Source organism: Falco naumanni, chromosome 11 (assembly GCF_017639655.2).
Source record: "Falco naumanni isolate bFalNau1 chromosome 11, bFalNau1.pat, whole genome shotgun sequence".
Taxonomy (NCBI): Eukaryota; Metazoa; Chordata; class Aves; order Falconiformes; family Falconidae; genus Falco; species Falco naumanni.
In genome coordinates, this window is record NC_054064.1 from 33,676,603 (window position 1) to 33,699,230 (window position 22,628).

Below are 22,628 nucleotides of genomic sequence, written 5' to 3' on the forward strand. Positions count from 1 at the left end.
GCACAGGAGGGCTCTGCCAAGCGATGAGGAGATCACAAAGATTTTTCTTCCTTCTTTTATGACAGATGCATTAATAATCAAAAGATTAATCTCAGATTTAAGCAGCTTATGTAAATACTTCAGCCACAGCTGTGAATACTTTAACCAGTAACCATCCACTTTTTGTTTCTTTATTTAGAGCACATAAAAGATAATGTGTGCTACCAGATCAGCGTCTTTGCACTCTATCGGGGTGGAGCTGGACGAGTGGCATCAGTTAGGGGATACTCAAGAGCAGAAGGTAAATCGCAGTAATACTCCTCCAGATGTTTTTAACCTAGCTGAAATGCAGCTTTAAAAGTCAGTCTTACATTTTGCAGCACCATCAGCCGGCCCCCAGATGTACGCAACACCGCAGGCAAACGGCGTCTTGGTTTCGTGGGAGGACATCCCTGCGCACCACCAAAGGGGCTGCATCACGGGGTACCGCATCTACCTGCAGAAGGATGGGCAGGCAGCCCCAGATGTCTACAGTAGGTATCTGGTGAAGACCAAGGCGCTGTGGACGCGCTGTGGGTGGAGGGTAGAGGGGAGGGAGAGGGAGATGCCTTCAGAGAGCTCCGTGAAGTCAAGGACTCACAGGAGGGCTGCCAGCGAGATTCCGTCAGCCCCTCTGCTGCCGCCCCCAGCAGCCCTGCTGCCCCAGCGCTTCCAGCTTCAGTCAGGTCCCTCCAAGTTACTCTGAGCGTGGCATCTATCACGTTGCTCCTTGCTTTTTAAATGTATTTATTATTACTATTTTCTCAAGTCATAACCAATGCGAACCTCTATAATTATTGGCAGGGTAAAATAACAGATTTCATATTGGTGGCCTCCACCAACAGACGCTACGCACGCGAGACACGCTGGGCGGGCAGCACGCGCCCCATCCCCACACCTGCTTTTCCCACCCAAGCCCTCTCCCACTTTGCCTGCGTAACTCCCAGGCTTCCACTCAATATTATTTTTTTTCCTTAACTTGATTCAGAAGTTGCGTGGCAGTGTTTAACAGGTGCTTCATAGCTCCACCATACAAACCTCATTTTAGCCTGAAATGCTAACTCGCCAAGCGACAGCAGCCGGGGCCGGCGCGCGCAGCTCACACGGCAGCACAGGTCTGCCCACAGCCCCAGCTCTTCCACCGCCCTTCCAGCGATTCAGTACCATAGAAAAGGAAATTAATTAAAAGGAGCAGATACCTCCCCACGTTCCGAGCTCTGGAAAGCCAGTTCATCCCAGCTAAACACAGTAAAAATTTGTGCTAGGTGCTCCATTGGCATCTCCCGCTTTTCCTTGCAGCCATTTCCAACGTGACTGCGCAGCGCTGGTGGTACCTGGCCGACCTGCAACCCGGGGAGCTGTACACCCTCGGCATGACGGCGTCCACTGCTGCCGGAGAGGGGCCCTGGGGCAACAGCGAGCTCGTCTGCTTGGAAAGTAATGAGCCCCTGCCAGGACGTGGGGCTAGGAGAGCTCCTAGCCCTTGGCCCCCTGTTTTCCGCAGGCTAGAGATGCTTTTCCTGCCTCTCTTTAGTTAGCAAAGATCCCTGGTTGTTGTTTGATTACTGTAGGTTTCTAGTTTCAGCTGGCTTTAAAATGGAGCATCAATCTGCCTCCAAGCTCCCAGCTCTGTGCCAAGGCATCAGCCCTGCAGTTTATCAGTGGCTGAAGGCCAGCAGGAGGGTTGGCTGTGGAGGGGGAAGGGCTTGGTCCCCTCCAGCTGCTGGCCCAGATGTGTGCGCTTTGAGCTCTGGCACAGGTACCCGTGCTGCCCCCCACATCTCCCCGCGCTGGTGGCTCCCCCCGAGCCACTGAAGCCGCTGTCCGGGAGCCTTCCCAAGGAGCACGGCATCCCGGGGCTCCCGCCGCGCACATCCACCTCGTGGGGTCCGGTCCCTTCTAGAGACCTTCTCCCAAAGACTCCTGACCACAGCTAGTGGCAGCGGTTGGAGTTTCTGCCCTGGAAGATGGGATTGCTTAGATCAAATTTGCTTTGAGCCCAGATCAAGGAAAACCATCACTAAACCCTCAGAAAGGGGTTGATAAAATTTATGCTGAGGTAGCATCAGAAAGTTTGCTGTGCTGCATTTCCTCCCCAGCAAAAACCTCAGCTGTGTACGTTAGGAAATTTGTCTCAGCAGCGTGGGACTGCGGGAGAAATCCAGGAAAGTGGGCTGGAGAGGAAATTAAAGCAATCCAGACAAGTTAAAAAAAGTTTCTGGTCTAAAAGCTGGATTTATGACAGCTGCGTTTCAAGCAGGTAGTGCAAGCACAGCAAAGCCAAGGTGTCCGCTGAGAGGCAGTCAGCCACTGACAGCTGATTAAACGTGATGGGTTTTGCAAGATCTTTCCTACCTCACCCCCCCACTGCACGCAGCACCCCGAGCGCACGTCCTCATCGATACTTAATTGAGTACCGGGAAAGACACTGGTACTTGCGTGCTCTGGATCATGAGCTGCGTATCTCAAGAGACGTGGTTAGACATCTCCACATCACAAAGTACTGCTGTCCCCAGCAGTCCATCCAGATTCCTGGTTTTGAACCAAAAAAAGTTGATATGTTTTCTGGGTGCAAACACTAGTCAGGCCATGACTGTTGCCTGACTTGAGCTAGTGTATTTAAATCTTTTATTTTTTTAAATAAAGATGAATGATGGGCGCTCTGTATTTCAGGTGCTGGGGGCTGGCTGACTGTTGTGCTTACCTGCGGCGTCTTCATCTTCTCAGCCTGCATTTGTTCTGTACCTCCGGCAAGAAAAGCGTGAGTGGATCCGTTACCTTCCAATAAAACACGGAATTGTTATTAGAAGGGATGGTCGTGTCCTTTCAGGGCAGCTTGGGGAACAGTGAGGATTGTTCTGAATAAAGGTTCTGGAGTACATAAATGACAAGAAGAACACCCGTCAAGCGTAAAATATAGCTTTATTTCATACATATTGTGAATTTTTAACCTAGAGCTCAAGGTCTGCTTCTGCTGAAACAAAACTGAAGGGGTACGATCATTGGCCATTGACCCGGGAGTAGAGTTACACCTTGGGATTAAAAACTGGTTTATTTTAGAGCAACACACACATGTTCGCAGCCAGATTTTCCAGGGCTGGGGCTCACGGCCATAGCCAGCAAGCTCTGGATACATAGAGGTTGTGCTAGTGATCACAGGCAGACATCTGGCACACATCTGGCAGGAGGAGGATGCTGGGCAGCACCTCCCTCCACTCAAGAGCTGCACTGCCCCGTCAGCCACCCGGTGCCGCCTCCGTAGGTCCCTGCTATGGCAGGTTCATGATTAAACCTGGCGATCACATGCACAAAGAGCACGTCCCAGGTTGCTCTGCAGGTATCAGAATTCACACTTAATTGCACTTATTCAATTTGCAGGTTACACTCGCTCCTCTCCACACTTATGCCGCAGTGGCAGAGCAAAGCCATTCCAGACCCAGCTAACGCTACATGGGCTAAGAACTACGTGTCTACAAAGGTAAATTGTACTTTTTGTTTTTCTTCAAATCCTACCACCTTCAGGGGGGGAAAAAAAAAAAAAAGCAAAAAAAAAAGCAATCAGAGCCATGCAAATCTCTTCATGAAGCAAATCCAGCTATCTCTGATAGTGGATAAGCTCTCGCGTCATGCTCGACAGTAGGATGTATCGGGCAAATTAAACATGAGAACAACACAGAGAGCTTGCGTTTGTAGCAGCATTAGCTGCCGTGCGGAGGGATGCTTATGCGGGGGGCGGGAGGTCACGGGATACCCATCACACAATTAATTATCCCTGCCACGAATGCCCACCCCGAGGGCGAGCTGGGCTTGCCCTGCAGCCTGCCCCTGCGCAGCACCAGCGGCTTTGAAGAGCCTGAAATAACTCAAGTAGAGGAAGCCTTCATGAAGCCTGGGCACCGGGACAAGCTCCTCTTGGGCAGCGGCTCGGGGCAGGAGACAGAATACCAGCCTCTCCCCAGCACGGCGGACGGGGAGGTTTATGAGCAGCAGCTTCCCGACCTCTACAAGAGGATTGTGGTGGAGGCGATGGAGCACACAGAGACCGGCCCAGAGTACATCGCCAACCCTGTCGCCAACACGGACGCTGCGTACCTCCCCCCAGTCACAGGCACTACCAAAGACCTCCCTGAACTCGAGTGCGACCCACTCCCCATCTTCCCGACAACTTTTTTGACACCCATAGCTTCCTATGAAGGGAACGTGACTTTGGCTACGGTGAAAATAAGCTGCAGCTCGTTCACAAGATAGGTGGTCAGGGCGATGTACGCCTGGCCCGATTTTTTGGCACTTTCCTACTCAGTGTGTGTCAGCAGAGCCAGCCCAGTAACTTGCACTTGGTAACATTTAACTGACAAGACCCCCAGCTCAGGACCGTTTCAGCACTGCCCGTCACGCCTCGCTGTACCGCACAGCAGCTCCCCACACCGCACGCCGGGGGAACCGAGGCCAGACAGCGGTGAGCGCAGGACTGCGCGACCTGCCTTCTGCAGAGCTTTGTTAATTACTCCGGCTGGCTGCCTCGGGCCCCTGCCCCGCTGCCTGAGCACCAGCAGCTCAGCCCGGCTTGGGCCCCCCCCCAGGCACCAGGGCCGTGCTCAACACCACCCCAGCCGCCGCTCGCGTGGGAAGAGCGAGGGGCTGCACCGGGGCCGGCGCTCAGCACCCCAGCCCTCGCTCCTCCGGCTGCGCGCAGCGGGTCAGCGATGCCACACGCAGCACCCGCACCCACCCGTGCCAAGCCTCACGCCCTCCAGCAGCATTCCCCACCGCAGCCCCAGCACCGGCACCGAGTCACCGCGTTCCCCGCAGCACCGGTGCTACAGCCCGCGCGGGCAGCGGGAACACGGCCGGAGCGGGGCCGGCAGCTCAGCCCCCCCGCCTGCCCTCGTGGCTCAGGGCGGCCACAGAGAAACCCGCTCCAGAAATAAAGGCAACAGGCAGGCACATGTGCAGATGGGCTGGTGGAATGAATTTAAAGCATTTATTGAAATATTCTAATTACAGGTTTGAAGTAAGTGTTACACATTTAATGACTTTGTTTACTAGATGTGTGTATATATAAATAAAATGTTGGAAACCTGCTATTTGTTTCCTGTTGTTTTCTCTGGTCAAGCTCAAGTGCTACGCTGCAGCTCTACACAGAATAAGGTGTCTTGAAAAATAAAGCCAAAGCACTGCTGCTGAGGTAGTCCAGACCTGACCTTACCTGGAGCATCCTCCTCCTCCTCCTCCCCAGGATCGAGTGGCTGCTTTCCATCCGCGGCTACACAAGCTGTTGGGCAGTGGCACAAGCTGGTGACGAACCCCTCCTGTGATACCAGCACCACCTCAGAGCACCTCCATGAACAGCCACGGTCCAACGCGGCGAGGAACCAGCCCACAGCCGCCCTGCAAAGGTCTCCTCACACCGCAGCCAGATGCACCTGCATCACATGGCTCTACCTCAAGGCCACGGCTTTCCCCACAGCCTTTCGCTTCATGTGAAAAGCAAAACTCAAGTGCTGGGTTAGGGAGATCTCTGGTGGCTTGTTGCCCGTTTTCATTCCAGATGTGGCTATGCTACCTTCTACAGGAGGCCCACGCACTCCAAAGGCACTGCAGGCCAGGCTGACACCAGGGTTTGCTCACCTGGCCCGGTGTGCCAAGGTCTGTGCCTCCACCCACGCTGCGCCCCCACCTCTGCAGTGGGTGAGTCTATCGACATAGGTGCGTGCACCAGAGTTTTAAAGTTTCTTAGGAACACAAAATGCAAACTCTGGCACCAGCTCTCCTGGCGTTAAGCTTTGCCAGCAACGCCCAGAGCACGCCTCTTTGATCAGCACAAGCCATCACAAGCACCCTGGCTCTTCTCAAACCTGAGCTCTCCAGCCTTCTGTTTCTGCATACCGCAAAACAAAGTACCGCCACCAGCGCCAACGTAGCTGCTGCCGGCCCGCAGCCGCAGGTAGCCCTAGGAAGGAGCTGTGTCCTGCTAAGGGCAGAGCAGCTCAGCTGCCCCAGCAGCCAGCAGCGCGTGGGAGCCCCTGGCTGACCCCACTTCACTGCGCTCAGTAACCAGAGCCTGCAAGCAAAGCCAGGGCTACAACAGCATGCAGCATTCCTCCCGAAGGCAGCCTTTGGGATAAGGGACGGAGGAACAGATAGAAAGACAGCTACCGCCCAGGCAAGCGCTCTCCCAAAGTGGAGGGGAGGGAGTGTGGCGGAACGCTGCGAGGAGCGGGAGCCACACTCCAGTAGCAGCTCCAGCGCGCTGCAGCCCCGCGACCCCACGGTGCACACCCCAGGGCTCCCCTGTGGCACCAACACCGCTGCCGATGCCTGCTCCTGCTGCGGCGCTGGCTGTAGCGCCAGCCATCCCCCACCGGTCCCTGCACCCACCTCTCAGTTCACCTGCGTCAGGAGGCTGCCAACCTCCCCCAGACGTGCCGAGGGATCCTCCTCCCATCACGGCTGCGGCAAAGCTTGTTCTTCCCACCAGGTACCTCAGCAGTCACTGGAGGACGACAATACTTACCTGCACCGCCAGAGCGCTGAAGAATCACGATTCCCAGCTGTGCCTGTGAGCACATGCGACAGCCTCTCGCCCGAGGCGCACGTACTCACTAGAACACAGCACAGCCACGTGCGCTCCACCCTTGCCACCCAACACTTGCAAAGGATCTTTTGATCTGCAGGCTCCCAGGAGAGCAGGGAGGCTTTGCAGCAGCTCCGCAATGCAGCCCTACTCGTGTAGTTACCAGAAATTTATTTTGAGCTGTATTTCGGGATAGTATTTCAACCCCGGGTCTTGTTTGCATCCTCATTGCCACCTCGAAAGTGGCCCAGGACCTCCACACTCAGGGTCACAGGGGACAGAAGATGGGCTTCCACAAAAAAACAGCTGCCAAGAGCAGCCCACAAGCAACCTGCAGAGCAGCCACCCCTTTTAGCCTCTTCATCCAAGTCTCACAAAGGTAGACAGCAGTCCACCGTTAAAGGGAACTGCTGCACTAAAAACCATGGAAGTAGCAACAGCCACCTCACCCTGACACGCTTCCCTCCTGCTCCCCATGGCTGCCCCACAAGGGCCACACCGGCTCACTGAGCCAGCCAGACCTCCAGGCGCTTTCTCAGCAGCAAGGGCAGCAGCCAGCCTTCTCCTTGTGCTCCATACAAGGCAACAGGAATCCTGCAATCTGTCAAGCACAAATCCCAAACACAACTGGGCATGTGCCAACTCAACCTGCTGAACAGGAAGGCTGCAGTTCACCCGATCCCATATCCCATTCACCTTCACCCTGCCCAGCAGAGAGCACACGAGTAAAGCAGAGCTCCATCACCTCTCGGGGTTCTGATGACCTTTGCAGCAACGTCTGACAGCTCAAGGACACCGCTGGGTAACTTCGGGCCAGCTCACGCCCTAGGGCAGCGAACCAACACACGGCAGCAGCCTCTGCTCCCACCGAGCCATCCCCACGGGCACCGGCCCAGCTGGGCTCTCCGGCAGCTCACCGCCCTGCCAACACGGGACACACACCGACAGCTGTACGACGACCCAGAACTGAGACGCTGCACACAGGTGACAGCCATGTAGCACACCAAGTCCACAGGTTTATTTGCTTATCTTAAAGTTGTCATCATTGCTGAAACACGGAGGAGAAAAAAAAAAAAAAAAAAGCTGGTAAGTTCCTGCTTGCCTTTCTCTCTCCCAGGGAATGGAAGTGACAGCAGGCTCCAACCCATCTGTGGGGAACCCTGCCAGGGCAGTCCTGCACACCCTCCAACTCGAGCCAAAGCACATGAATCCCTGCAACCCCGCAAACCTCAGTCCTGGAGAAGCAGCGACAGCCTGCAGGCCCCAGCCACAGCCCATCAGGGACAGCCACCGCCGCACCCAACAGGAACAGACCCAAGGCCACTTCCTTAGCGAGGGCTCAGAATGTGAGAACAGCTTTGTTAGTCTACGCCCTCCTCTTGCACTGCCCCTTTTCACTCTCAAGTATTTCACTTGTGAAAGTAACAGACAGAAGGGAGGCAAACGACACCCCGACCCATCTCCAGCAAGGCCGTGAAGCACCATTCCCCATGTCCCCAGCACAAGGCCACTCGCACCACCAGCTACACAAAGTGCACGAGAATTTTTTTACAAAGTGCCAGCTCTGCCATTTCGCTTTTTGGGTCTAGCGGCTGGTTCCAAGCTTTGGTCTCCAGCCCAGTACGCAGACATCTCCCACCTCTGAAGACTGTCCTGAAGTCACTCAAAGACCAACATCTCACTGGGACTTGGGTCAGACATCCAAGACAACAGAACTCCCATTCCTGGCCTCTCCAGACCCGATCTGGCAACTGGACTCTGGCTGGGCATCGCAGACAAATCAGTACCTCAAGTCAGCTGCATACAACCAAATTAGACACCTATTGCCAAAAGAAAGTTGTTTTTTTAACAAAAGAAGGCAAACTAAATAACAATTTTGTCATTAATCTATTTCTGCATATTGATCTTCAACATCCGGACAACAGAACACTAGTGTTATTTCCTTGCTCATCAAGCACCTAGATACATCACCGTGCGGGGCTTCACATAAAGCCTCGCTCCAACCGCAAGAGACAAACAGCATCATCATTAAGACAACAACCAAATGTTTCCAACTCCTACCTGGAAGTCTCCTAGCAAGGGCAAACAAACAGTCCCCCCGCCCCCTCTCAGGTCGCACCCCCCCAGCAGGAATATGACTCTTGGCTTTCCTAGGGCAGCAGCCAGCACAGCGGGGGACTTGCCAACCCCGGGGACATGCGGTGCCTGCTCAATCACACCCTGAGCCCGGCCAGGAAGCTGTTACCTGGCAAAGGCAGACCACACCAGCAGCACAACATGAAGGGAACACGGTCCTTGCAATGATTTTAGAAAAGAAGCAGGTTAGCAAATGCTGGAAGTGTCAGCTTTAGGCATGTGTCCCGCGTTTATTAAAACAAGAGGTGTGGCTATGCAAACCAATCTCCACAGGCAAAGAGTCATTACAGTTGAAGAGCGGTCTCAACTCCTCGAACTGCAAACACCAGTATTCACACCAACTTCTAATGTTTCAGAATTTACGTCCCATCCCACACAGCTAACACTTGCATTTATTATCAGTCTTGTTTCCTCCCAGCATCAGCGGCATTCGACCTGTAAGATGAACTTTCATGCTCAAACCTTGCCATCGTTACATTCAAAAGATTTGCACCATGTGCTTCTCTCCGCTTCTCTCCAACTTTTTCTGCTGACCATCTTTTTCAAATTGTTCAGATTTTAAAAGGTCTAGTCCTCTGCATTTGGCATGACAGCAAAAGTAGCAAGCGAGAGGACAGAAAACATTACTAAAGAGCAAGCTCATTAATCGTAAGCCACTCAGGAGACATCTTCCCAAGGCAAAGTCCGTTCCTGGCAATGGAAACACCTGGGCACCATCACCACAGGCAGACTGGACCTCTTGGGGCAGAACCTAGACGAGACGCTATTAACCTAAGTGGTTACATCTCCATGTTTTCATGACATTTTTAAAAGAGCATGAAAATAAACCTTTATTTCAGTTAACACCCACCAATATTAAAGATATATGTTCACAGTTTTAGTTCTTGACACAAACGGACTGAAAGAGGCAAATTTACATCTATCAGAACAGCAGACGGACCAATTGTTAAGTACAAGCTGTCTTGAAAATCGTAGGTGACATGCCATTCCGGGGAACTGCTCTATGCTCTGAAGCAGAAGGGAAAGCTCCTGACCAAGCCCAGCTAGCAGGGCCCCAAACAACTGGCTGGCTGGAAGTCATCCGGAAAAAAAAGCTGTGGCAACTGAAAACAGCAAATATACAGTTTGGGTAAGGGGAGATTTTTATTATAGAGAAAGCTTTTCTGTGTTTCTGCGTATCGAGGCATTTATCTAATAGCAATAGCTAAGATGTCCCTAACACTGGAACTGCAACACGTACTACCAAACCACGAAGAGGGAAGAGTAACAACTCGGTGCTGGACCAGCAACAGCCCCCACACCGAGCACCTGTGTAAGATCAGCTCAGAGTCAGGAGAAATGAACCAAGAGATTTTACCATCCACTGTTTGAAAACTTGCCTCCTTCTCACAGCCTGGTACTTCAAACTATAGGCGAGTGCACTAGAAAGTCTAATCCAATGATATTAACAGTGGTTTACAACAAAAACTTTTGTAGAAAATAGTTCAGACAAAGCAAGCCAGCTAAACACCACAATTAAGGAGTTTGATATTTCTTATTCAAAGGTCTCCAATACTTTTTGCCTGTCCTGTACAGCTTTTAAAAAAATAGGGCGTTACCTTTTGTTTTCTATCTACCTAGTTAAGAAACTACAAATATGTTATAAGCTGTCCAAAGTGTAAAACATTAAATGAGAAACCTGTTTCTAGCCTCCTAACAAATGCTGCAGATAAAAACCCTAAGAAACCCTCTTCATTAGTCATTGTCTCAACTCCTTTTGTGTACTGAAGTGGTAATGTTCCTGTTCACATGTATTAAATTAAACCTACGGCAAATTTCTACAGGGCAGGGGTAGAAAGGGTTTCTCACAATCGCTCTCCGAAAAACATTCACTTGTCAGCTAGCAATCAGAACTCAAGCACTGCACAAAGCCAAAACAAAATTCTGATGGGAGAGGTTAATGCTGGAGTTTTGTTTTGCATCTTTTTCTTGTATCACGCACAGATTGCAATGTCCCCGTCTGAAACAGTAAGCCAACACTCCCTCCTGCCAGAGCCAGCCAAGGCCTGTGGTTTCTTCTTCAGAAGAGCTGCCACTGCCGGAGCAGTGCTGCGAGTACATCAGGTACAGACGTACTCGCGTCCACGGACTCTGCTGCTAAATTCCACACCCCAGCCAGAGCAACAGCTGCCACCTTCCCCCACCTCCCAGCTCCAACAACAGGAAAGGTTACTCCAATCTACAGGGTACCCTCTCAAAGAAAAAGCATAGATAATTTAAAAACTTTTTTTTTTTTCGGCCAACAAAGCAACTTGTACTGTTGAAGGAAGGAGGAGGGAATAAAGGTAAAATGGGTGAGTGAAAGGTGTAATACATTAATTTTTAAAGAACTGTTTAGACCAATTATCCACACATCATCACTGCTGGATCCATACACAGGTATTTAACTATAAACCAATGTGCTTTCAATCTTTTTCAAGTACCTGGTATCAATTTTGTATAAAGATTTTGTGTAAACCATAGATGAAAAATGACTGGTTTTCCAAGTCTGAAATTAAGCATTAAAACTAAAGTACTCCAGGAGTTAGTATTCCATATAGCACTAACAGTCTGCCAAATTAAAAGTTTCACATAATCCAAAAAACCATGGGCTAAACAGGAATTAAGGAAACAGAAATAGTGTGCGATAATTAAAACCCAGTTTGTAGTTCAGGGAAAATGTCTTAAAATCCTGAATTAAAAAAAAAAAAAAAACAACAAAAAAACAAACAAACAAAAAAACCCACAAATGAAGTGAAAGCTTTTAACTGGTACACACTGTTCACACCTATATTTCAAGTTTGGAAACGCATATTTTCAAGCAGCAATACAAAAAAGTATCCATGAAGAATGCATAATCTCTGAAAAAATTATGAAAACATCCCTGCTACCATTACATTTCTAAATACAAAACTGACTACCATATTGTTGCTTCTGTGTAGCGAGAGAAGTTCATTTTCAAAACAGATAAAATTCAGTCTTTAGGTGTGAATGGTATGAATGACAGTCTCCTCTTTTTTTTTTTCTTTTTAATTTCTTAGTTGTTTAGGATCCTTAAGCATGCAAGCCTCGGAGAGGAAGGCCCGACGAGGGCAGGGTTGGCTTATGACATCCAGTTTAGGACAGAGCTGGGAAAGCCTCTGGGTCATCTACATCAGGAGCAGAAGCACTTGACTGAAAGAGAAACATCAGAAAGTTACGACCTTCAGCAGCATCAAGCCCTACCATGTTTCTAATTCTTCACACATTACAAAGTCCTTCCACTCAGCAGGCAAAGACAGCTCAGCACACAGCGGAGCGGGGCAGCGCAAGGTGCTGGCACACACTGGGGCCAGCCGGCGGGCACGGGGACAAGGTTAAGCCTCTGTCCCTCTGCAGACAGGCTGGGGGCAGCTGCGGGCAGGGGGACTCCCTGCACCCCAGACAAACAGCAGTGGGAATTCCTCCTTTTAAAACTATTTTAACCTGAACCCTGTTCAATAGGGAAATGCCAGGATTCACGGAGGTACACAGTACAGCAGAGTGAGCAGGATGGTGCTGGACAAATTACTACCAGAGCAACTTTTTTCCTCCATGATAAGCAACACTTATCTTTTCTCCTTTATCCCAAGGACTAGGAAGTCTCCTGTACTACCTTTTAAAACAAAGCCTACATCTGAATCTTAGAATCGTTTAGGTTTGAAGAGACCTTTAAAGATCGGAAGAGGCATTACAGGCAAACAAACCTAGTTTGCACATGATTATTGCACAAGGTTACATCTCTGTCTCCATTGTAGGATCCAAGAGATCCCTACACGTGAGTTTACACCATTCCACTAGCACACAACCATCAATTCTTAACAACGGACATGACAAGAGTTACAGAAAAGGCCTGTCTGTAGCACAAATTAAGTTTCACATGTATAATTTTTCCCCAGTCACAAACTAGCTGTTGATAAAGAGAATTTTTGTGCCAACCTAGCCCTAGAAATTCATACATTTAAGTTAAAAATCTCCTCAGTGCTTCCCAACAGATTTTTTAAAAGGCTCTGTACTGCACCTAAAGAACAGTGCTGCAATTAAATGCAGAAATTAAGTATTTTAAAATACTCTTGACTTTGTCCATGAGGATTGTGGAAGAGAAGAGTAGGAAAAGCCAAGACAGTGCAATTTCCTGTAAAGACAGTCATTTATCAAGAAATATATGTAAAGCATTCCAATAAAAGTGGTATCAACACCTGTAGGCAAGACTAAGACACTACAGAAATACCCAGCCCTCAAACTGAAGTTAAAAAGTAATAGCAGGGTCCTCAGCCTCTAGCCTTAGTATCTCCGGCTGCTCATTACACAAAAGCGGAACGCAAGCCAAAAAAGCCCACCCGCTGCAGGACGGGAGTTACCGTCCCTGCAACGGGAGGGCCTTGTTCACACATAACGTACACAAGTGCCAGCAGAGATCACCAACCTGGTTGGGCGTGTGGATCACGTCAAACTCCTTAACCAACTGAAAGGAAATAAACAAAGTCAACATAAAATAGGCTGCAGGAAAGTTTTTTGTTCTTGAAGCAAGATGCCATATTAGTGAAACAACTCGAGAGCAAACCCCACCATCATTTAACTTCAATTCTTTAAAATTTTCTTATATTGGTAACGGGAAAGTTTTCCAACTACTAAGCCTAAAATTTAAAGCGATCCAGTGTAAAAGAGAAAACAAGAGTCAAGAGTCCTAGAAGAGTCAAAAATGAGCAAGTCTGGTCTATGTGAAGAAAGCCACACCACACAGACTCATTTTCTAGTAAGTAACAATTTGATTAGATTTAAGCTGAGTAAGTGCTCCATATTAAACCACACCTTTACTGTAGCTACACTACAGTACTTCAACTTTACATCTTCTCTCCCTAACCTCATTTGGTACTTTCCCTGAGTATTTCCTTAGGGCTTTGGAACTACAGGAGGAAAAAAATTACTGCAGATTAGAGGAAAAAAACCCAGTAAGAACCCCATTTCCACATGAAAAATCTAAATTCCTCAGTTTCAAGATACAGCATGCAGCTGTAAAACCAGTCTTTCACCCCCAACAGGTCACAATGCAGATACACCGTCCTGACTGTACCTGACAATAACCTCTCTAGCGCTCGCAGTTCTGCTCTGGCACCAACAGAAGCACCTCACAGTACATTCAGATCCGTCCGCACTGAAAAGTCGTTTTTCAGCTTTAGATACAAAAGGTGGGCACCTTTTTTTTTTAACCCAACCTATCCCCATCCTCCCTTTTTCGTGTTTAATGAGAACACTGCTAAAACATTCGTCCTTTTGCCCTAACAGTAACCTAGTTTAAATTTGTAAGAACAGACACTTGACTTGGTTTTCAAATGTGGCGTTTGTCGTCAGAGCAACTCCCCAGAAATAAGGAAGATGCCTAAAACTATCTGTATGAAAATCCTAGTAACAACTGAAACTAAGCTCCTTTGTAGATGAAAGCTGTAGCTACTCACCTTGTCAGTTCTGCCTCCACGGCTGGCCCTGCCACCACGTCCTCGGCCACCCCGTCCCCCTCTGCCACCACGTCCGGGGCGGCCAAGGTCTCCAAAGTTGATCTCCAGCTGGGATGTAATATCATTTGCTGGCTTGCGGAAGTGATGATCCATTACAGAGTCCTCAGCATGAGCCTGAAATGAGTGTTTCCTCGTGAGTAAGGAAAATCACCAAAGAAACCTTTTCATCTGTAGTTGCACTCTTACCATCACAGAGTACGCGTTCACCTCCAAATGCACTCTCATACTGACGAACGATTACGATTACCTTGACTGATTCAGGTTAAAAGACAGCGCAGGAATTGTTAGGAATCAAGTCATACCGCTTGTGCGGACAACAAAACCACACACAGGTAATCAAACAAGCACTTCAGCAAACAAAGGTATTTTGCATTTCCAAGACAATTCAGGGAAGCTCTGGAGTTTAGGCTTCTCCGAGACCGAACTAACCAGCAGCAAGCCAGTACAGAACCTTGTTTTCTGGCATTTCTCTTCTTCTTACTTTGCATCCTGAGAAATCTTCAGGTTCTATCAATTCATTTCATTCTTTATAAATACTTACTTGGTAACCCATCTTTGTTTTGCTCAATGAGTACATTCTCATTTGCTTAGCTCTGTATAACTACTTAAAACAAGGGAGACTGTAAGAATCCCTTACTGGTTTGCATTAGCCATAACGAACAGCAAACGAGGCATAACGAGTTCAAACACAATGTAACTGAAGTAGCCAAAACATTACTGATAAAACAGAGAACCAGCTCATCAATTACACTGCAAAACAGGACTCTCCATCGCCTTTGCCATGATACAACACTTACAGCTGGTGCATTCACAGAGAGAAACCGGAGCTTCAAGGAGCAAGGTATGCACCAAAGAGTTAATGTCTACACCATAAATGCTACTACTCAGTACATTCAAGTATTTTAAATTATCACACACTGAACGCAAAAAGAACCAAGTGTTTTAAAGTAATTATTTTTCCTATTTTGTACAAATAATTTTTCCATGTAGTAAGTCAGATTTTGGCAGCTACAATGATACACAAAATGTACAACCAACCACACTGGATTAGACCAAGGGTTTTACCCAGTCCAGCACCCTGCCTATTACAAGGTCTAGTCATCATATTCTGGAAACATGGCAACATACGATGCTTTCTTTTCCTATAAGCCCCTAACTTCTGGTAAAGCAATTATCAATTTGCTTGTTTTTTTCCCTACAGAAATGCCACTAGCATGCTTAAGCTTCCTGACTCTAACTTCTTGTGGTGTAATTTACACAGTATGCTGACTTTCAGAGGCAACATATTGTGCAATTAAGCCCTACACCCTTTAATTACCCTTTGTGGATCCTTCATAAGGCAGCCAATGGATACAGAGGTCTACAGTCAAAAGGCTGAAAGCTGCTTTCAGGGATTCTGTGAGTCAGTCACAAGCACCATAATGTACAGGGCCATGAAGAGCCTTCTCCCCCATCAATCTAATTATCCCTTTCCACGTCCAGCTGAACATTTGGCCTCCACGATGTCATGCAGTGGAGAGCACTGCAATTTAATTGGGCACAAGAAATATCCCTCTATGCTGCTTTCTTTCAAGCACATTTGACTGAGATGTATTCCATTAACAGCTGGTCTCCGTCCCACTCCTGATTTCATAGATCTGAACTGATACCCTTCCCTCAGAGATCTCTTTCCCAAACTCAGGACGTTAGCCTAAGCAGTTATTTTTCAGAGAACAGTAATTCCACATCTCAGACTGACATGGCACTACTCAGCAAGTACACCAACAATCTGTGAAACCATACACAACACCTTTTGTTATTGTTTTCATTCCTTTCTTACCACTAAATATTTTATCTACAGTTTTGATCACTGCAGGGTACTGAGACTGTATTTCCAACTTACTGGTAGTCACAGGACATTTTCTTTTGTGAGAGGTAGTATCAGCGGATTTGTACAATAATTTTATTTGCTTCCTTCCCTACGCTATCACCTAAAATAGAAACACTACAGTCTACCAAAAACCTTGCATCTTCACAACTTGATTTCACCACTAAACCAACAAATAGCAAATTCTATATGTAACCCAATGATTTTATCCAAAGCTACTTTAAAACCCCACCAGTACAAGACCTGGCATATTCTCCTCATCCTCTTCTTTCACTTAGGCGACAACAGTCACAGACATACCATACAAATTGTTCACTCTGAATCATTTTTGGAAGCATTTATATGTATTGGCAACTCTCAATACCGCTCTGATCTAGTAAGTGATAGCTTCTTGAAGGCACTGCTGCACTTACGGGTCTTGGGAAAGGCTGTCAAAAATAAAGAACAAGCTACTAAGGGAAAGGGGGCCAAAGCAGACAGCGAGATATGGAAAAACAGCAACAACAAAAAATAAAAAGACTCATGATAGAAGCTTTTATGATAAGGTGTGAATTCAGCTCAATTAGGAGCAAGGGTACTAATCATGAAGGCTCCTACATGGTGCACAGTTAGACAACAGGCATGGACAGAAGAGCTCCATATTGCATCTACTTTTATTCTCTCTTTTTGTGACTTCTTAATATCCAGACCTTCCATTTCAGAAGGGGCTCATATTAAAACACAGGTATTACCAGTTAGATATAAAGGATCAGTACCTCATTTGACTCCAGCAGACTCCCCTGCATTTCTGTCATCGCCTTTGTCTGATGAAAGTTGCGTGTCCACGCCAAAGTGACAAAAGGAACAAAGGGAGAAAACAAAAGGAAGAAATGAGACTCAACTACATACAGAAACAACAGGTAATAAGGTCACATGAACTTGCTGGATACAGATGTCACTGAGCACGTGAAGCAGCAAAAGGATGAGAACAACAGCTGTGCAAGCATCCAGAAAGATTAGAGGATGGACCATACCACAGGTGTGGAGACAAGAGAAATCTCAGATCAGTACCAAAAAAGTTCAACACAAGCTGCTGGAAACTCCAGTAGAGTCCGCGCGTGCAGGCTGATCTCCAGCACCTCAACACATCAGGCACACTGCGTACAGAACTAGACAGGTAAGAGGGTGCGACGTTTAAAACTACTGTTAGTGAGAAAAGGTTCCTGCAGAGCCTCGATTCAAGAGTCACGCCTCTAAATTTTGAGAAGATGAAGTACTCTCTTCAAAAACGTTTTTCTCGGTCTCCCATTCCAACCTCCTCTAAGGAAGCTATTAGATCGGCAGGAAAGTTTAAAGGCACAGGAAAGAGGCACAGCACAAGCAGATACACGGAGGAGGAACTGATCTACTAGGGTATCGGTCTTTCCAGGAGACTTGGATCCAACTTTTCAAACAAATTTTAAGGTCTCTCCACAACACAACCCCTTTCCATTTTTTGTTCAGCTGTACGCCAGTAGAACTTAAAACAGACACAAGCCACTAAACCAGCTGCAGAGAAAAAAAAACCAAGGATCTCTATTTCATGGCATAACAGCATAACCCAGTCTCCTGGAAAGTCTCATTAGACTAGGGCTGCCAATACACATGGATTTCACATAAAACCAGCAAGAATTTGAGACAGTATTAAGAGTTCATTTCATACAAAAATATCACTTTCTAGAAATCGCATAGCAAATGTCAAAAAGAGGAAAGACCTCAGATAGGGTCAGGCATTTCACCCCTCAGGGAAGAGCCCAAGGAGGAGGAGGAGGACAGCACTTTCACGAGACCAAGGCAGATGAACAGTACTAGAACCTCACATTCCCTTTTCCCACAGACTCCTAGGGCATTCTCCCAGTAGCTCTCAGGCTACAGGAATGAGGGCAGTCATCACAACACCGCAAATTTTGAGAAAGTCCACGGGGGCGCACTGTGATTTTTCAACTCTAAGAGTACAGAAGATTTGGGGCTGAAAACCAGAATTAACCTATAAACCAAGTCAGTTCCACACATAAACTCTCTTCTTGTCACTAAGAGTCACAGAAACCTTACATCAACCTTGATTTCATGACTCATAAGTATGTCCAAGAGGGCAAACAGAAGAACAGCAGGTGACTGGTAGGTTTTGTCATAACTTAAAGATATTTCACCTTCTAAACCTGCTCAAAAAGGAGCAACAATGAAGGCTTTCCTAATGCATACCGATTATAGAGCTATTCTGCTGCAATACTTCACAAACAACCCCTGTGCTGCTTCCCACAATATCAGCGAACAGTAAGTGAAATGGGGAAAGACATCTGCTGGACATACAATAAAAGCAGGCTAAAAGCATTGAGATTTAAAGGCAGTTTGTTAGTATCTCACTACTGTGCTTACACAGGAAGGGACTGTTAACTTCTTATGTGATAGTGCTAAAAAGATCTGACTCGTTTCTTTGAAGAGAAGTTAGTATAATACACCCCCCAACCAGAACAACCTACTAATAATGTCAGTTCTTCCATGAAAGTAACGTGATCAGTTATCCTCACTGGTTCCATTTGGGTTTGAGGTAACTACCAATTCATTTTTCAAATGGAAAATACAGTACAGATCTTTCTAGATTAGCCAGAAGTACACCATCTTATTATACTGTCATACATGCAAATATGTTAAAGACAACCATCTTCAGCTGACTAAATGTCAAATAAATCTGCTTTGGAGGGATTGGGGCTGGGGGAACTTGAAGGACTACAGGTTTAGTAAATCTTGGTAAAGCATATAAATACCTCTGTTTAAATATACTCTTTTTAACATACAGGAACATTTAAGTCTCAGTTTGCCTTTTCTACGCAAGCCAGAGAAAACAGTATTTAATAAACACTTCAAACACCAAACAGCTAAAGGTAAACAAAAAGATGTTCAATCATTTGACGAACTGAACTACCTTACACAGCAAGAAAATAGCACGACTGTGACAAAGTCAAACTCATTCAGAGTTCAACGAGATCAGAAATGGAGTTTTCATCGGAAAGTACTGAATAGTGCCTTCCCATCAGCATTACATCCCCAGCTTACAAGAAGAAAAAACTGACAAGGTGTGAAAGAGCAGAAATACACGCTAGAACACCGAACAGAATATTACATACTATCTAGTTACTTCAAAGGGAGTCAGAACCATCTGGCAGACAAAGTTGCAGGCCACCATTATCTTAAGTGGGTCACTTAAGCTATTACAGAGTGTTAAAAGCAAAGATCAAAACCAAAGATTAATGCAGCCCTGCACTAAAAGCAGAGCTCTTAGCACTTCCCTCCCTTCTAAAGCCAAAGAGTATGTGTCTCCTTGCCACTCTCACAATCTTGGAAGAGTAAAGTTTTGCAACAACTAAAACGAATATGCTTGAAAAACTACAATTTTAAAATAATTCTGCAGCAACTCCATTGTATATCACCGAGGTATACAAAGGTAATTCCACCTGGTTGCTCAAAAGCTTCAAGGAGGGCTGTCCACCTAACATTACAAAATGAGAAGATACCCATGTTACAAACATAAGAGAAACAGTTTAGGTGTTAAGGTGTCCGAGACATGACCAGTATTTTTTCAAGCATCCTAAGTCTGTGTACTGCATAAGACTAACATACTAAATAACATAAGCTTTTTTTAAAAACAAACAAAACAACAAAAAAAAAAAGCAAAGAAATAAATTTGACATTGACAACCTTCTTCTAAAAAGTTCATCAAAAGACAGTCCTTAAAGTTACCTGCCCAGATGCAGCAGGTTTCCAGTCTCACTATATCACAGCATGCACCAACATAAGGGTACAGATCAACTGCTAAAACTACCCACAGTAAAGTGGCTGCTTACGCTAATAAAACTGGAGCCTAACTCCAGTTTTATTAAGAGAAATGTTGCTCCCTTACAGACTTTTAGCTACAGGTCAGTGTCTAGAAGAACGGAGCTTCCGCTCCAAGAAATGCATATCAATAGAAAAGCCTATACAATCTGGATACTAGCAAATATTGAAAGTCACTTTACCTCCTCGCTCTTTGACTTGTGAAGAACAAATCCTTTTTTCCATTGCCCATCAGCACCCTCATTTGGTTTACGGATGTTGAACTCAACTTTTGCACGATCCTTACTTTGAATAGCTTTCCACTCGTCCAGGGTCATTTCCTTAGGACCTTCTTCCTTAACTTCTTCAACCTCATTCTCTCTGTAGTAAATTCATGGATATTATGATCATGACTTAGAACTCACATTCTAACGTACAAATCCAAAGTCACTTGTTAATCGGCACCAGATTAGTATTTAGCACTTAAGAAGCATATAGAAAAACCCCTCACTCCCACCACGCAGAAAGCACACATGAAAACTCACCTCCTTAAGCCAGCGTGCCAAAAAAAAAAATAAAAAATATCACAGCCAGACACCTTTAAGCAACTAAATGGTGAGCACAGCAAAATGTTAAAATGAACACTGACCCATGCCATCTATTCTCCACATGAATGAGTTTTCTTTACAAATATGAAAGCCTAACTTCTGCAATGGACTTGTTTGGAGCTTTCCTCCCCACCCTTTTTGAGGTACCTCTCTCCCAAAAGTTCAAGTTAAGCCAGTGAGAGCGAGCTTGTTCTTCCCTCAATTTTCAAGATTTTTCGTTTTTTTAAAAAACCAGAATTTAATCAGCTTTGGATAGTCTGCTTCCTTTATTGAACTAAAGATAATCGTTAATTTCCCAACTAACAAACAATTTTTATTTTCAGCCGACTTGAAAAAAACAACTCATACAACTCAGTTACTCATGCAATGTATCACCTCATTCCAAGTCTTTGATGCCTCTACCTTTTGCCAAAGAGCTATTTTTAAAAATAAAACACACAATCACTATGCTCAGTAACAGATCATGTTCCAACTACAAGGCAGTCAATTCTCCAGTCATTCTTCAGTGTCTTTATGCAACTAAATTTCCGAACAGAAAATTAGTGCCATGTATTTGCAGCAAAGAGATCATGAAAGCCTCAATTCAAAAGGTTTTCATTTCATAGCCATTAATTTTAACGTAGTAAAGCAGAGATTTTTATGTCAAAATTACCATATTTCTTTTTTTCTCGTTCTGTAGAACAGCATGGGTTTTGACACTGTGTATATTCAGAAGCCACTTTTGCTCAAGGTAAAGACACCAGCCCTCAGTATCGTGCAGGTTTTACTGCAGTAAAACAGCCTACAGTTCTGCCGAAACATTTAGGTTCAGATCCACAAACTAGCCAACCTGAAAACTAACCCATGTAAAGATGCTTCTCTATGAAGAAAACTGATGGGTTACAACAGATGCATTACGCTTGAAACTGAGAAGAGTACGTATTTTCTGCAGATTTGAGGAAAACTATGACACACACAAAGAGCCTGCAGAATTTTGCAGATAACTGATCTGCACATGGATGGGTCAGTACCTGGTCAAGCAAGACACCAGGACACTGCTGCTAATAAAGATGCAGGAAATGCGGCAGGTAGCAAATTTAAGATATCTGGATTTCCAACAGATATAGTTCTTTTAAGGACTAGCTAGCTTGCGTTTTCTGACGGATATCCAAGCTGTAATTCCTTAAAAATTCTCATACTACTGCTGTCTACAAGATAACCTTAACCTTGGACCACCAACACCTTCGAGAAGTAATGGCATTTAGTCTTTTTTTTTTTTTTTTTAAGCTCAATCCATTTCTTACTCTCTACACAGTAACTGTACCCTCTTTACCACTAATCAAAGTCATTAATAAGGAAATCAAGCTATTGCAAACTCCAGGTTAGAAATCTTGTGCAAACAAGTATTTCAAAATTCTATCTTAGCTGTTAGCCATTTTCTGAATCCATCATAAAGCACACTCCCCATTAAATACAAGTTTCCACACTACCACAAAAATTTGTATCTCGTTTTTACATCAACTGCAAGTATCACTACTTCTGGTTCTGCTTCTCTAGTTACTGTGTATCATTCATCCAGTCTCTGCTTGCTTCCATAACAGTATCCAAGTGGAATGAGAAGCAATCAAGTTAACTTCTTCAATAACTGCCTGCATGCACAGAAGCTGGAGAATGAAAGAGATACAACCATTCTCTGACAGGCTAGTCACAGTCTTGATGGCTGTTTTGAAAAGCTAAGTTTAAAAAAAAGTTACCTTCCACCAGCAGAATATCATTTTGTCCCTTTTGCTTGGTGGTTCTACCTAGTTATGAGCTCAGATGCTTTTGGATTTGGTATTTAGAAGCTGCAATCCCAAGACTGTAAGCGTATAACAACCAATCATTAATAACTACATCTGAAAGTGACCTAAGAGCCTACACGACACTAACATAACAGTTTCCAGTTAGTTTTTAGACATGCACTTTTTAAAGATAAGTCTTTCAGCAGCATTGTGGATAATTTTGTATCAGCTTAGTTTGGCAAAACAGAAGTAGGAATAAATATCCAAGGTTAAAGGTGAAGAAAT

The 22,628-nt window shown here is 45.9% G+C and overlaps 2 protein-coding genes across 5 annotated transcripts in view; one reads left to right on the forward strand and one right to left on the reverse strand.

The window, feature by feature from the left end:
• Positions 1 to 11,496, forward strand: part of IL12RB2 (interleukin 12 receptor subunit beta 2) — a gene marked incomplete at its 5' end in the record, with an annotated part of 24,474 nt that extends 12,978 nt beyond the window's left edge. The window contains 6 exons of the mRNA XM_040611028.1: positions 179 to 280; positions 360 to 512; positions 1,318 to 1,455; positions 2,692 to 2,779; positions 3,397 to 3,496; positions 3,814 to 11,496. Of these exons, the coding sequence (XP_040466962.1) occupies positions 179 to 280; positions 360 to 512; positions 1,318 to 1,455; positions 2,692 to 2,779; positions 3,397 to 3,496; positions 3,814 to 4,266 (1,034 nt within the window). The remainder of the gene's footprint in view (positions 1 to 178; positions 281 to 359; positions 513 to 1,317; positions 1,456 to 2,691; positions 2,780 to 3,396; positions 3,497 to 3,813) is intronic.
• The window catches only part of SERBP1 (SERPINE1 mRNA binding protein 1), a 16,911-nt gene continuing 5,779 nt past the window's right edge, over positions 11,497 to 22,628 (reverse strand). For 2 of the 4 annotated variants that reach the window (XM_040611024.1, XM_040611025.1), the window contains exons 6-10: positions 20,179 to 20,356; positions 16,903 to 16,950; positions 14,221 to 14,394; positions 13,191 to 13,229; positions 11,497 to 11,920 (exon numbers count right to left, since the gene is read on the reverse strand). In XM_040611024.1, the coding sequence (XP_040466958.1) occupies positions 11,864 to 11,920; positions 13,191 to 13,229; positions 14,221 to 14,394; positions 16,903 to 16,950; positions 20,179 to 20,356 (496 nt within the window). In that variant the 3' untranslated portion in view covers positions 11,497 to 11,863. The remainder of the gene's footprint in view (positions 11,921 to 13,190; positions 13,230 to 14,220; positions 14,395 to 16,902; positions 16,951 to 20,178; positions 20,357 to 22,628) is intronic. The other 2 variants (XM_040611027.1, XM_040611026.1) reach the window with 1 other exon arrangement.